Genomic DNA, 16,408 nt, shown 5'->3' on the forward strand with positions numbered 1-16,408 from the left:
ATTTCTCTTTGAATGTGTACATTTTAGGGTTGACAGTACAAGGTATATTCTGTGCTCTCTCTTGAACTTAGCAGGTTTTGACAGATTTATGTAAGGACAGATGGCCATTACAGGCTGAAGGCTGACAAGAGGCAGTTCAGAGCATTGTTAACACACTTGCACAAACTCTCAGCAGTGCAGCACTGTGCAGAATGTAATTCAGACTATAGCTTTTTTATTGCTGCCTATTTTCTTTTGTCAAAAGAGCCTGCTGTGCACAGCAACAAATGGCTGCCATTACCCAGAATGTAATGGGTGTCAGACAAATCACGTAACACAAACAATCAAGAGTATGTAGGTCATATTTCAACAGAGCACAACCTTAGCAATATTTATGATTACTGCATTGAAATGTGCTCTATAATAAACAAGTACCTCTACATCACTCACACTTATGTACTTCTGCACAGCAAATCTGTTAGGAGTGGTACATACTCTACAATCATACCCGTTAAATAGCCTTTTCTTAAAAGTAAATGGCAAGTATTTTTTCATGACATGCTGTAAAACCATTTTCTTTGTAGGGACTTTTCTTTAATTGAATGGCTTCAGTAAATGTTAAGTTTTTACTTTGCCTCATGCCTTCTATAGTCTATGAATTTACTCAATGATCTCTGTTTTAAGATAGTGGATATCAATTTACTAACATTGCTACCAAATCATCACCACCTTCTTGCATTTGTGTGACAACAGAATTTCAGTATGCCAGCTCCACCACCTCAGCTTAATGACCTCCTATATAGTAAAGGAGAAAGTATGAATGGAAAGGAAAAATATGCCCAAGACAAATGTCACAAGTCACTGTACCAAAAACTGAGTAACTCATTTACCTCAGATTGATCAGAATAAATTAGAAGAGTGTCTCACAGTTAAGTGTAAATTAGACTTTTTATACCACTTTTACAATGCTGTTTTATATAGGCAACAATCTTTTTGCACAAATTGGTGTTACTGTCAGCTTATATAAACACTTGATGATGTTTGTTAGTGCATTTTGGGGGACCTTCCAGTCTTCCAGGAAATGCATCTTCTGTATCATTCAGTAAGTGCAGTGAACTCATAAGAGTTATTAAAAATGGATTGTTTCATATCATATGAGTTTGAAACTGGGATTATCAAGAGAAACATTATTTTAGACCACTTAAAGCACTGAATGCAAGATAATGGCTTGATTCAAGAAAAAAATAGATAGAGCTTTTGTATGGCACAAGACTACAGAAAATATAACAAAATTAAACAACCATCATTTAATAAAGAACTACAGGCTTGCTGAACACTTAGTTTAATCTTATTGTCAGTCCTGAAGAAAATAAAATGCAGACCCCTTGAAAATATCTAATAATTTACTAGATTTTATTCCCTCTGGACAAATCTCTTTCCCTCATGTATCACTTTGTCAGAAATTATTTTGAGGTGAAACAAGTTCTTACAGAGTAGAAGTTAAGTGTCTGCTCTGATAACCAGGGGGCAGCTCAGGCTTAGAGACAAGCAAATACTGGGGGTCAAGTATATGCAAGGATGCTCATGAATTTCCATTATTCAGTCTAATTTTATTCATACACCTTTCTTGTCTGCTTTTCAGAGAGACTAAATTTTATCTACGTGAAGAGCTTTTATTCAAATAAGTGTGAGCACCTGTATGTGAACATGTCCCTTCACAGTGAAACTCCTCACTAAATGACCTCTAGTATGCAGGTGGGGGAGTGTGATCCCATTTTCCATTATTTTAGTTTTTTTATTTGTATTGTACTAGTGTACTAAGCCATTGTGTAATCCATCCCTATATATGTACACCTTATCCCTGTCAGACCAGGCTTCTCTTGGTCTGCTATCTGGTACCACATAAACTAGTACAATCTGTTCCATGGACAAGTTGTCAGCAGCTAAACCAGTGCCCCCACCTGGGCTAGCCTGGGTAAGGAGGGTGTGGGGACACCCAGCAGATCTAAAGACAAGATCTGTCAAAGGGCGGATGAGCTCCCTGCGAGCCAACGATCATCCATACCTGGACAGAAGATGGGTGCCACCAGGTTACTTTGCAAATGATGCAAAGCAACTCAACGAACCTTGGAGTAGAGGAGGGTTGTTACCACATTTAAGGTGTTCCACCAGTTGCAGTGACCTCGGGACTGACTTGACTTGATATACCTATACAGTAGTTTTGTGAGGCTACTAAAACGTGGAGAATATGAGTTTTTCATACAGTTAAGTGATCCCTCAGCACAAGCAGTAATGATAGGGAAGAATTGCTCCAGCACTACAGACAGCTCCTGGCTTTGAGATTTTGTATGAGCTGTATCCCCAGATACTAGAGGAAAGTACCTATACTCTAGTCAGCCACTAAGGCAAAAGGATTAGCATTCACAGGAGGGAGTAACTGTCCTACATAAACTCCTCTACATACAGCACAAGATGACATATATTGTTCACCAGGAACTTGATCACTTGTTGCCACGCCTATGGTTGATTAATTTAATCAACCACATGAATATCATTTAAGATTGCATTTCATGATGCTCTGTTGCCTCCTTGTGCTCGAGTCCTTTTGCCTAGCATATGAGGAGGGGACTCTCAGGATGGATGTATTTCTAGTTATGAGGTTGTGGAGCTGAATACTGCTGCCTCTCCTGATGGAGTAGGATTTACCTTTGCTTTTTGGATTACTAGGAGCACTGGGCATGTCTACACCAGACTCTTAATGCACAGAAAACTAATTCTACTAAGCATTAGCATGGTGGACAAAGCCTGTGCTAATGCTCAGAAGCATCACAAAAAAACCCGTTCATTTTCACTAATGCCCAGTAGTGCTGATTACAGCATATTAAGTTAGTACCTTTCATTACAGGCTCTAAACTTACTGTGTCATATATTATGGCACATTAATGAACATGTAGACATGCCCACTGCTAACATTATTAACATCATGCTAGTCCTGCTAACCGGCTCTGAAGCATGTATATCCCATTGCTGCCCAGATCATACAACTTTCTCCATACTTCATAGTATGCTGTGAATTAATGACTTAGAGCCATCTGAAATCTTGAAGTAAGCAGATTGAACTCCACTAGAGTTCTAGCTGCTGATACCGACACAGCATTTGGGCTCCAGCAGATTTTTCAGGATTCCACAGTATTTTGCAATACATATGTTTTTTTAAATTTGCTGTATAACATAATATACTAGGAATTGGCTTACAAAGCTGGGGTTTTATGAGACAACGTACTTGATCCTTAATGGTGGGCCACTTGAAATATGCTCAGTCCTAAGAACATCTTACACACCTGTTGTCCCCTTTTAAAAATCTTTTCTTTATTTCTTGCAGTTTGACAAATATAGAAATTACTTTTTCAGATTAGGAAGGAAAACATTTAAATTTATGGATAAAAAGCCCCTTCTAAAGCAAAAGAGCACAAGGGAGAGGAGAACATTTTTGTGTTCAACTTTATTTATACCCATCCACAACATGCATGTGATGAGGATTGATGGCTGAACTGGGAAACACTTGTATTTATTTATTTTTCTACTGCACGGCTAATTCCTCAGTGAGGAAACTGATGCCATTTTCAGCAGAGAGATCAAGGGAGTTGCTGTTTGTATTAAAATACTTTGTGCTTCAATAGTGTGGGCAGCCCTACAGTTCAGCAGTGAGATCAAGGCAACTGCCATTTAAATTACAATAAATAGTACTAGTGCAGTGCATTATATGAGCAAAAAGAGCAATGCGGTTACCTGGATGTAACTGGGAATTGCCAGGGTCTCTTTCCATACAACTGCTAGGCATTAATCACTATTGCTGTTGTTACTTTTATTACCAAAGTAGGCCCTGATCCTGCAAAGAATTGCTGAATTAGATTGTACAGTTTTTGAGACACAGGCTCTTTCTCTTATGTGTTTGTATAGCACAGCATGGCCTAGGCACAACCACCATACAGATAAATAAATAAATAAATGCATCATTTGAAAACACCAGCACTGAAACTACCAGCTGGGTTTTTGGTTTTAGCCATGCTGATCTAAGGACACAGGCAGGCCAGGTTCTTTGAGTAGACATGATATCTTTTATTAGACCAACTAAGTAGTTGGAAAAAAGTTATTTGCAAGCTTTTGGGCACAATCATCCTTCTTCAGGCATAGGGAGCCTCTGCTGTTCTGAGATCTCCAAGGAATGAAAGAAGCTAAAAGTGTGACAGGATGTCAGCGGAAATGTAAATAGGTGGAATTAGGAAAACAAAAGGAAGAGAAAGGGTGGGGGGAGCTAAAGGTAAGTAAGGGAGACTCTACTGTAGTAGTTTTCCAAGGCAGAAAAGAGGCAGTCTGTGAAAAAGTAAATAGCTGGAAATTAGGAAAACAAAGGGTAAATAGGAAAGGTTAGCAATGTTCAATGCTTTTTACCATTTTGAATACTGATCATGGTGTCCAGAAAGGAAATGCTGGTGTTATCCCCATGAATCGCACACCATTAGTTATGATATACCACCCTTCCCTGGAACCTACATGGAAAATCCTCAAACAGTTGCAACCCATACTAGAAGAAAACCCAATTCTTAAAGAGATCTTTCCAGAACCACCCACCCTAGCCTTTAAACAAGCATCGAACCTCACTAGCCTCAACACCAGAAGCAAACTCCCTATGACCCAAACCACACCTAATGGATCCAGACCATGTCATGACAAGAAAATAAAACCTGCCAACATATCTCCATCACTCCCACAATAACTATACCCCGTAACAGAACCATCACCATTCCTGGATCTTACATCTGCACCTCCAGAAATTTTATATATCTCAACCATTGCACCAAATGCCCTCATGGAAAATATGTAGGAGAGACTGTGTACCAGAATGAACGCACACTGAAAACTTATCAAAGACAAGAATACCCAATTTCCTGTAGGGACACATTTCTCACAAGAGAACCACTCCCTCTCTGATCTCTTAAGTCTAATCCTCAAGGGGAACTTACAAAACACCTTTCGTAGATGACCATTCAAACTTCTCTTCATAAATCTACTGGATACAAAAAATCATGGACTCAATATAGACATTGGATTTATGACACATTACAATCTGCCTAACATCTGATTCACCAGGTACCTGCCAGACCTGACCTTTTACACTCTCCCCCCACACCCTGTTCCACCCCTCCCCTCCTTTTCTACCCGCTGTCTTCCTAATTTCCAGCTATTTACTTTTTCACAGACCTTTCCTACCTTGGAGAACTACTATACCAGAGTCTCTCTTACTTACATTTGGCTTTTTTCCCCCTCGTTCCCTCTCCCCTCTTCCCTTCTCTACCTTTTGTTTTCCTAATTTCCACTGATTTACATTCTCCCTGACATCCTCACACACTTTTAGTTTCTTTCATTCCTTGGAGCTCTCAGAACAGCAAAGACTCCCTGTGCCTGAAGAAGGGTGATTTAAACACCTGAAAGCTTGCAAAGATGTTTAAATCACCTTGCAAAGAACTTTTTTTCCAACTATTTAGTTGGCCTAATAAAAGATATCACATCTACCCCAAGAATCTGAATTGAAACTGCCAGTCACTCATTACACGTGGAATGTTTACATTAAGGAGCTGCTCATTTAAGCTGCTGCTAAGCAATAAAATAAAATCCCCTCTCTCCCTCCTGGCTGAACCCCCACCTCCAACAGAGATTTGGAAGAAGTAGCTCCCACATGATACCAAGCAGCACTCCTGGCAGGCTGCCATTTGTCTGTTGTATTCAAGAAGCCTATTCCTCATTCTCAGTCTCTCTCTCTCTCCGTCTCGTAACCAGTCCCAACTGTTAACATATGGAAGTGAAGTAGTCTCCAGGAAAAAAGACCTATAATATAATGTTCCTGTTGAAAGATTTCATCCTATGCTGGTGCCTCCCCATATGGGCATGCAGCACGTTTTTACTTGCCACTGCTGTATCTTGTTGTACAGTGGGTCTATACAGCTTATTTTTGTCTGCACACAGAATCAATGGAACAAACTCCAGCTTCCAAGTCTTATGGCACCATTATACAGTCTCGAGAAGTTCTCAGTCCTCAAGAAGTGATTCCTTATTCCTGGACATAACCAGAAATAAGCGTGTAGGCTGCTGATTATTTTTTTTATTAGCAGTGGATAATAGTCTTGAGAAAGTTACCCTTTCACGTGTACCTCCTACATGTGTGAGGCCTCTCCCAACTGTACAGTGGGGATTTGAAATCAAGAATCTAAAGGAAGTTCATAATCTAGGGCCAAGATCCTTGTGTAAAACAGCCATTGAGTTCCATACTGATTTAGACCAGCTGAGTATCTACCCTGCAATATTCCCTAAGTTTATGTAACTCAACATCTTCTCCATCATAAATATTACTGAAAAAAATATTTCTCTAGTACATCCCTTAGCCTTTAATGCTGTTGTGTAGGGATAGAATTGTCCCTCTCTATGGCTCTGGTGCAACTGCACCCAGCATCTTGTGTTCGGTTCTGGGAATGTCACTACCAGAAAAATAGTGGCAAAATGGAAGGACCTGAGGGAAAAAGTGTAAAAATGACCTAAAATCTGGAATAATGGATTTTATGGGCAGAGAAAATGAATAAAATGGATCTAGTGTGGTGATACAAAACATAATAAAACTCTATATATGAAAGGTCTAAACCAGGAGTAGGAAGAAGAATGGCCAGGGGTAGAATCAAGGGTGCAAAGAGTGTTAATAGCATGAAATGAAGGGAAAAAATCAGTTAAAACTTCCTTTAAGGCTGTAGAGTAGCTTCCCAATGGAAGAAGTAGAAATCCTGCTGCTTGGAACATTCAAACCTCGAGTTTCCAAAACACTAACACACAATCAAGAGTAGTTCCTACACTAGCATGCAAAAAAGACTGGATGACTTAACTTTTCCATATGGAACATCTATTATTCTGTGCAGTGGGATTTGTATTTGAAAGATGATGCCCAGCAGTACACAAAGCTAAATGGGGATGGAAATGTATGCGTGAGAAATACTTTCATTCACATTTTTTCAGATATTATGCTCTGCTGCACAGGTTTGGAATCATATATTTTTAAACATGTTCATCCCAGGTAACTGGGTAAAATGTCAATGTTAAACTATATTACAATGAATCTCTCAGAGGCCATGTTAACATCTCACCATATATTTCATATTAAAAAGTCACATATACAGAAAAATTGCTAATGTTCCACAACTCTCACCTGCAGTTCCAGAGAGTTCCACACTTAAGGTTTGTTCAATAGTCTTGTTCTCAAATGGGGAACCCTTGGGATCACTGGAAGACAGGGCACATTTATAAAAACAAGCTGAAATGGAGTTGCTGAAGCCAAAATGTATTGAAACCCCGTCCCTTGCATAAACTTTTACGCTTCTTAATACTTACTTTGGTGACTCAGGTGTCAAAGGAAGTGATAAACTTGTTGGTTTGGCTGAAGACAGAAAAAAGAAACCAATTATGAAATACCTGAAGACTCAGAAAATTTTATCAACATTTTTTGTTTCTATCAGTGCTGGAATTCTACCTGAGCTCAGTAAGGATAAACTCCAGTAGTTTGGGAAAGTACTTCAATATATCTTGTGGATAAATAACAGTAATATTCATCCTGAGCCCTTATTACTGGCATACAACACTTCTTTACATTAATTACTATACCTCTGAAACATGATATAAAGCCTCAACACTAGGATCCTTTAAAAAATGAAACACTTTATGTTAAAAATCAGTGAGGAAATAAACAGAATATTCTGTGGAAGTGTTATTTCTCTTACATTTAATTTAGACTACAGTTCACGTTTTATTTGGAAATGAGAGCAGCAGAATAACTACAAAGCAACAGAACGTTATGAATATTCAGTTGATTTTACTTCTACAATATACAATTTTATATACAGCACTGAGAATAGGTCGTTTTTGTGAGGCCAAAACTCTACCAGTTATAATCTAATTTTTTTGCAAATTACTCTGCAAACTCTGACAAGCTGCAGACATAATCACAGATGGTTAAAATTGGGGTTTAGCTCCCAGTGCTAAAGTCCTGATGTAAATGAACAAAAAGATGCATACAATGTTATTTGTCAATACACCTCTTCTGCAGTTTTCATTTGTTCAAATTATCCTTTTCCACAGCAAACCAATATCTAAAATATTTTTCAGTCTCCCTTAAATTGTGAATAAAAATGTTTAAAAACTAAACACACTGTCATTTGAAAAGGTTAATTTTCAGAGGTGGTGTTGCTATTTAACCGTAGAACATGTGCATCAAGAACAACTATAGGGTATTTGGTCTACAAATTAATTATTTAAAGCAAACCTTTCCTTTCCAACACTCCTGCACTGCAGATCTTTTATCCAGAATGTCACTATAGTACATTTTGTATTCATTCCAGGCATGGCACTCCCATTGACATAAAAAAAATGTATATGCAAATTGATTATATTTTTTAAGCTCTAGAGAATTTCCAAAGAATTATTTATTTATTTATTTTAAATTAAACTAATCCTCAGGAGTCTGGCATTGTTTTTTTCTTGTTATGAAAGAAGATACTTTCATGCACCTTCTTCAGAAGTCACAGTCAAAGAAAGGTCGTATGTCTGATCCAGTCTAGCTGTCGCTATGTACAAACTAAAAGGCGTCTATAAGATGAATAGACTTTACTACACATATATGTTCATTAGACAAAAAATTGTGCCTACTAATACTTGCCCAGTTACAAATATCTAACTGTACCTGTAAAGTGGCCATGGGATGCCAAGATTATTTTCAGCTTTAATGGCAATGAGTAGAAACTACATCTCAGAGAAGGGCTGCCACTGAATTTAACATAGTAAAAACTACATGGAGCTTATACTCAACATATTTTCTTCTTTGGAAAAAAGCCCTTGAGTTCCATTTGGCTTTTTGAAATCTGAGGTGGAAAAGTACAGTGCCACGTATATCTGTGACAGAGATGAGAACAGAACTCAAAATAATTCTTGGGCCCCCTCCAGACGATATAGTTCTTGCAGGTTAAAAGTGAGCACCCCACAATTTTTTTTGTAACATGCCAGTCATTCAGGCAAGTTATTCCACAATAAAAACGGCAAACCAGTAACAAAGATGTCCCACATCTATGGAACATCTTTGGGCCTAGTTTCTATCATGGTTTGATCTGAATATTTGGTGCATTAAAACCCCACTGTGCAGCCCAATAGCTCATCTGCACCTAGGGATGCACCAAGCTGCCACTGGCACATATGCTGCCAGCAGCACATCACTCATCCTCCGCTGTACATGGCACCAGGTAACCAACGCATATGCAGCCAGCTGCACATGGGCTGTAGCTCTAGGAGCTCCCTGACCCACAGGATGCGTGCATGCCATTTTACAGTGCACAATGTGAGCAGCTGTGATTGGGGATCTTCCTGACCCACAGCCACCTGTCCTGTGTCCCTTCAAATTGTTCTTGATCCCCAGTCCACCCACACATGGGTGATTCCAAGCAGCAGCCTGTGAAGGATTGGAATCTGACAAGTTTTATCATAAATCCAAAAAATTGTGTATTCTGCCGTGCATGTATGGCATGGCAGGACCTGTGAGTTTTGAGATCTGTAATAAAGTTTGTCAGTTCCCAATTGTAGGACAAAATTAATGACTGGCTGGGGCCTCGGTTCCATTCTTTGACATTAATCAGATAGTTTCATAGTTGGTAGGGTCAGAAGGGACCTGAGCAGATCATCAAGTCCAACCCCCTGCCATGGGCAGGAAAGAATGCTGGGGTCAAATGACCCTACTAGGTGATTATCTAACCTCCTTTTGAAGACCCCCAGGGTAGGAGCGAGCACCACTTCCCTTGGAAGTTGGTTCCAGATCCTAGCTGCCCCGACTGTGAAGTAGTGCCTCCTGATGTCTAGCCTGAAACTACTCTCAATCAACTTGAGGCCATAATTCTTAGTTACTCCGGGTAGTGCTCCGGGGAACAGGGCTTCTCCCATTCCCCGCTGGTCCCCCCTGGTAACTTTACAGACAGCCACCAGATCCCCTCTCAGCCTTATCTTGTGGAAGGTGAACAGGTTCAGGTCCTGTAGCCTCTCCTCGTAGGGTCTGCCCTGCTGCCCCCGATCATGCGAGTGGCCCTCCTCTGGACCCTCTCGATGCTGTCCACATTCCTCCTGAAGTGCGGCGCCCAGAACTGGACGCAGTACTCCAACTGCAGCCTGACCAAGTTAGGACCTGGTTTAAATCACAATTTTGCATTTTCCTCCAGGCAGGAGAACTGGGGTGATGGGGGTTGGGCACTGGGGGAGAGAACACATGTGGGAGGGTGCCACAATCTGGACGTGAAAATGGTGCTCATCGCCATGATCAGGCTATAATAATAGCGAGCTGGGCCTATGATTTAAATCAGGCCCTACAGATAGTGCTGATCCTCACACTGCCTTGTAATCATTTAGCAATTTATGTACCTTTATGACAATCAGTAATGTTTTGTACTGAATTTTACTATTGCAATTGTATTTTTAGTATCTATTAAGCTTCACGTGCATTTATTATTCTTCGTAAGTTGAAAATATTCAAGATAAAAAAGATCAAGCTTCCTCATGTCCAAATCTCACTGCAAATCTACAGATGACCTGAGCTCACTGTATCTGTGGACATTCCTATAAGTTCACAATATGTTTGGGACACAAACCCTAATGGAAAATCCCATTTGACTTATCCTCTATGGCTTTTCCAAGGAAGCACAAATGGAACTTGAAAGGAAGTTGCAGGCTCAAGTCTATAGTAGAAGCAAAACATTTTTGATAAGCCTTGATAAAAAATTTGAGAAAAATACCCCATCTGGGTGCATTTGTTTTTCAAGCTGAAAGCTCCATGCTGCTCTTGTCCTTACATTAAATATGGTCCTTTATTTTAAAGATAAAGGAAAAGATTTTTGGCAATAGGTGCCTTAAATTAGATCCTTAGGTGCACACATAGGGCTCCTAAATAAAGATTAGGAGCCTAATTTTGTTCCCTCTGGAAAATACAGGTTTAAGAGCCTAATTTTGCTCACCGATAGCAGTGGAAACACATCTGTATAATACAGCAAAATTCAGCTAAAAATTAGATTGCAGGTGGCTGGAGATTAAATTGCAGAAATTCAAGAAAAAGAATCTGGAAAAGGGAATTAAAAGTTTACAACTTCATAGCAATAAAGGTAAAGCGACAGCCATCACAAAAAGTCCAGTAAACCCCCATAAGCTACAGGAGCCATCAAAGACCTACCTCTCTGGTCAGCTTTTAGGGTCAGTACAGATTATCACACCTCCTGCACTGAATTCCTTCTGCACAGCTGCAGAAGCAAGAGCCATATTATCCCTGTACCATCCAGTGCAGTTTTGCACGGAAGCAGCTTGCTAAAACCAGCCAAAAGGAGTGGCAGTTGGCATTAAGGAAGCTCTAGGGGCAGTTAGATTTCTTTCCTACAATAAAAATAGTTATGTGAATTTGAAACCTTAATGCAGAAAACCACACTTAGGAGATCAGAATATGTAGCTGGGAGAAGGGAATTTAGGGAGGGAGGGGGAAATGTATTTTTTAAATTTACCTCAAAATGGTCCCAAAATGAGGTTGGGGGAGTCAATTTAAAACTGTCATTTAAAAATATTTCTGTTCCTGCTGCAACACATCAGAGCAGCAATCTTTGGGTCAAATTCTGATTTCACTTACAGTTGAGTAAATTCCATTTATTTCAATGATAATCTTCTGGATGTATATGAATGTAACTGAAAGCAGAATCTGGCTACCTTGGAAGCAGTGGCAGAACATAAGGAAGCATATTTTAAAGTAACAGTAACTTTAAATAAGCTCCCTTTGGGCCCATACGTTTATAGAGCTTTTCTGTATCTGAGGGAGGAGGAGGAATAGGAAGAAAAGCAAGGAAAATGCCTACCAGGAGAGGGCCTTTAAGTTCTTGCATCTATGCCACAGAAGCCACTTACAATACAGCCCAACTCTTTATACATTGGAGGATACTAAAAGTCAACACAGATGTTTAGTTTTGACCATAAAGAAATTTACAGAGAGAGCAGGGAGAAGTGGGGTAGGGGTCAGGATGGCTTCCAAACCTTCAACTATTTACAAAATAAAAAAACAAACTGATGTTCTAGCTATAATAAGAATGTCACATTTACTGCCTACTCAGTAGCAGCAAGATCACTATTTATTGTCTCTTAAGGAATACATGGCAAGTTAACAATGCCTTCATTTTTACTTTGGTAAAAAAAAGCAGCTCGCTAATGAACTGGCTTGCCCAGCTTGTTCAGGGGTATCATTATTTCTTAGTGATACAGTGCTCTATATGTAAGCCTGATGGCTCAGTATCTGTTAATTTTTGAATGTTGGCTAAAATTTTAGGTTTCTTTTCTGGGATTTGTAGGAACTTTTTAAAATTGTCCATAGACTAAAAAAGCAATGTTTGACTAACCTAACTGTACTGTCTTTTACTTCTCTCTATATCAAGGAACTTCTGAATTTACAGCACAGAGACACTAAGGGAAAGAGCAGAAGTAACATTGGGTTTTACTGTTTTCATACTCATTGCATTTCAGATTCCTACCATTAATGCTGCTGCCAAAATTATGTTCCTTAGTTCCAAGCCTACCTTGCAAATGATGTGCCTGAGAGTGCAGTTGGGGCTTCTTTTTGGAGTTGCATTTGTCTTTGCTGCTGTTCCTGTTCTCTGTCAGTTTGGTCTGAGGAGGGTCATCATTTGTAGTCAGATACTTGAGAAGCTCAGAGCAGGGACGTCTTTGTGGCTTCTGCTGTTGACAAATGCTCTTTGCTTTATTGCTCCATGAATTCTCGGTCTTAAAAACAAGGCATAATAAAAAAAAAAAGAAAGCTAAAATTAGAGAACTGAACCTTATCAAAATGGATATAGTTTTCTGAAGAGATGAGATTTTCAATGAAGTGTTCAGTCTAAGTGTACTAGATCTATGAGCTGTGAATAATTGTTTGCAGAACAAGGAAAGAAAACTACATTTAAAATTCCTAAATGACATTTATGCAGCTTTTTATTTCATTTCTCCTACATTTTAATGTTCCTACTCAGCAACATGTAACTAACAAGACCCTACAGCGCCTTTACCGTGAACAAGAAAATAAGCTGGTTTAAACCTTAATTTGTGGCTGATTACTTGAGTCCAGTATTCACAACTCTCTTAAGTACACCTAAATGCTCCGTTTTCAGTTACAGTGAATGGCAAGACAAACATTGCTTAATACAGCCTGCTAACAGAATTATGTCATTGCCAGCATCCTATCCAATTAATGGCTGATACAGACCTTTTGCTGGGATTCCAGTGCAATTTTTCTTAAATTAGAGAGCTGGTAAAATGGCAACCCTGCATCTTAGAATCACTCAAACATCATCCCCACAACAAATTTTATTGCATCCCCTATTATTCCCTATATGTATAAAGTGGGCAAAGAGAAACAAAGGGACTAGCAGCTAATTCTGCCAAAAACAAAGGCATAAATGAACTACTCACAACATAAAGGAGCTCCAGTGATTTTTTCTGGAACCTAGTCTATAATCTGTCCGCATTTTTTAAAGGAGTTGCAAGACGCAAGGCAGATTAATACTGAACATATACAACTACTGCTTATTCGATTGCTGAAAGGAAAAATGACTTTGTTACATTTTTTTAACCTTGTTACAAAGATTAAGTTTGTACCTTAACAACCACAGGGCTTGTTCTGATCCTGTGATTAGTGTTTGCATGGTTTTGTGTGCTGAGGCGACTGCATTCATTGTAATTTAGCTGAGTGTTGGCTGGAGCCAGCAAGAGCTTCTTAAGCTACAAACATATCAGGAAAGGAGAGGTGGAGGGGGAAAGAGAAAAGTTATGCATCTTTAAGGATTAAAAAAACTTATCTGAATTTTTTGCATAGTTACTTAAAATTAGTTACACCAATCTCTGCAAGCAGTGTACAATAACACAGAACAAAGTGCTTGAGAATCCCCAGAGCACAAAAGTTTGGTTTCCTTCTATTCGTTTGCTGGGGTACTTCCTTTTCCTGTACAGGAAACTGCAAAGCAAAAAGTGATTGCTTTGGTTTTCCATCAAGTGAGGAACCTCCTCAACAGAAGATTGGGTAAAATCTTTGAAGTTAAGGATCTGAACTTGTTCCTGCCAAAGTAATGACAGCAGAAGCAGCATCAGATCTTCACACTGTTTTTGCAAAGATACATGATGGGTTTGCATCATACTTCAAAACTCACTCCAAGGCCACTGACTTCAGTAGAAGTTTTCCATCGATATCATTGGACACTGGGCTTTGAGTGAGGGTATGGACACACATACATTTGGAGGCATTTCAAAAAGGGAACATTTCACAAGGGCAGCACCTGTTGTGTTATTATTGTTACATTTGGACAAGCTAGGAAGGACACAAAGGGCGCGTTCCCATGAGCGGGAACGTGCGTTTCCCTGAGGACAAACAGCAACAGCACAATATGTGCCGCTGCTACTTGTCCCTGTGGAACGGCTGTGCACATGCACTCTGGCACGTGGCTCGTTGCTCCAAGTGGGGTAGGGAGGCTGAGGCTCTGGTTTCAGGTGGCACATACTGCTGCCACATGCACCACCCCATTTTTTTAGGCACAGGTTTTTTTTTTACACTGGGATCTCCTAGTGTCAAAAACTCCCCCCACACTGCATGTGCGGCACATGCGGTGTGCAGCAACACAGACAGGTCTCTGAAACAGGATAGCACATGTGTGCTCGTTTGGATGTGCCCAAATGTAGTGAAACCACTCCAAATTTAAAGTGGGAGTGGTTTTGCTACACTTGTATTGTTCCAGCTTGCCCACATGTAACAATCAGAACATGACAGTTGCTGTCCTTTTGCCCTGTTCCCCCTTCAAAAGAGCTCCAAATGTCCATACCCAGATATATCAATCTCAAAATCAATATTTTGCAATTTATACAACAAGACAATGTGTGAGGAGTGTACAGCACAACTGTTTATTCTGTGCAAGAATGCTAAAGGTGGAGACTCCCCCTTTGCCCTTCCATTAAGCACCAGACCCATTAATGGGTATCTCCTTACACATTATTGAAAGTGACTTCTATACATACACTATTCTAAAACAACCAAAAAATGAAACCTGAATTAAAACTACTGCTATGACTTAGGTGAATATAATGATAAGCAAAAGTGTCATTCACTAGAACAAGAATGTCAAACAATTCCTCTTTGACACATTTTTAATATAACCCCTTAATATTAATTCTAATATTATAGTCACATCTAAGTTATAGCATTTGACTGGATTCTCCTTTGGTTTCAGTCTAAATGAAAAGTCCAAACCTTACTGTGACTACATCATACCCATGCAGCGGGTAGCCAGAGGCACATCCAATTCCTGTTAAACAGTAGGAAGGATTCTTACTAGAGACGGCTCTTCTGCCTCCTGAGCTGGAGGGGTGCCGTCAGGCATTGGTGAAGGGCTAGTATCATTTTCATTGGTCACTTCTCCATCTGTCAGTGCATCAAATGAAGGCAATCCATCCTCATCCACAGGGATACTGTCCAGTGTCTCTGTGAGAACTGCCAGCAAATTTGCCTCATTCTCTTCATCTATCTTCTGTATGAAGGGAAACATGGAAACAGATAAAGAGAGACATGAGGAATAATGTGCTCAATCTATATATTAAAATTAAGCACCTCAGCAAAATTTATAATAGCAACCTGCAATGACATTTGACAAGATATAATTATTTACAATGAAATTACCCATTTCTACATTTGGTGATTTAGTGAAAAAAATGTTTGCCTCTGCATTGCATCTTTCCAATTTACTTTCTTCCCTAGTTGTTTTTTAAAAACAGCAACCCTACTTCCCCATTATTAACAACTATAGTTAAATTATCATGTAGGGACTGTATTACCGAATGCACCTAAGTTACTGACATCTAATGAAGCAAGCACTGCCCGGGCTGTCTCTTTCTCTCTCTCTTCAGCACTGAGCACCAGTTAATTGACCTGACAAAATTACAAGAATCACAGAATAAGACAGCTAATCAGAAGACCAAAATGTATTACTAGGAGAAATTAGGCAAGTCTTTATCACGTATGCAGCTAGTGTAATGGACAAATTTCCGTTCCTCACCTCTGAACATTCTTGGTCCAAAAACAAATACAGAAGTCCCCATTTCTAAACATTTTGACATAAGAATAGCAATCAATGTTCATATTATGAATGGCACACTCTTGGGTTCTTTTTAAACAAATGTATTAGGCAGGTTGCCTTTGAAGTTTGTCCTTTCCAGTTATGGAGTTTGAGTGCTGAATGTGACTATTGTATGCATTTATCTAATTCAGACTGCAATTATAAAAAGCAGATTAATTCCT

The 16,408-nt window shown here is 39.4% G+C and overlaps 1 protein-coding gene across 2 annotated transcripts in view; it reads right to left on the minus strand.

Moving 5' to 3' along the window:
• Positions 1–16,408, minus strand: part of PPARGC1A (PPARG coactivator 1 alpha) — a 563,553-nt gene that overhangs the window by 23,161 nt on the left and 523,984 nt on the right. For both annotated transcript variants that reach the window (XM_019480208.2, XM_019480212.2), the window contains exons 3-7: positions 15,447–15,641; positions 13,726–13,848; positions 12,651–12,855; positions 7,411–7,456; positions 7,229–7,302 (exon numbers count right to left, since the gene is read on the minus strand). In XM_019480208.2, the coding sequence (XP_019335753.1) occupies positions 7,229–7,302; positions 7,411–7,456; positions 12,651–12,855; positions 13,726–13,848; positions 15,447–15,641 (643 nt within the window). The remainder of the gene's footprint in view (positions 1–7,228; positions 7,303–7,410; positions 7,457–12,650; positions 12,856–13,725; positions 13,849–15,446; positions 15,642–16,408) is intronic.

The sequence above is a fragment of the Alligator mississippiensis genome, chromosome 2 (genome assembly GCF_030867095.1).
Source record: "Alligator mississippiensis isolate rAllMis1 chromosome 2, rAllMis1, whole genome shotgun sequence".
Classification (NCBI taxonomy): Eukaryota; Metazoa; Chordata; order Crocodylia; family Alligatoridae; genus Alligator; species Alligator mississippiensis.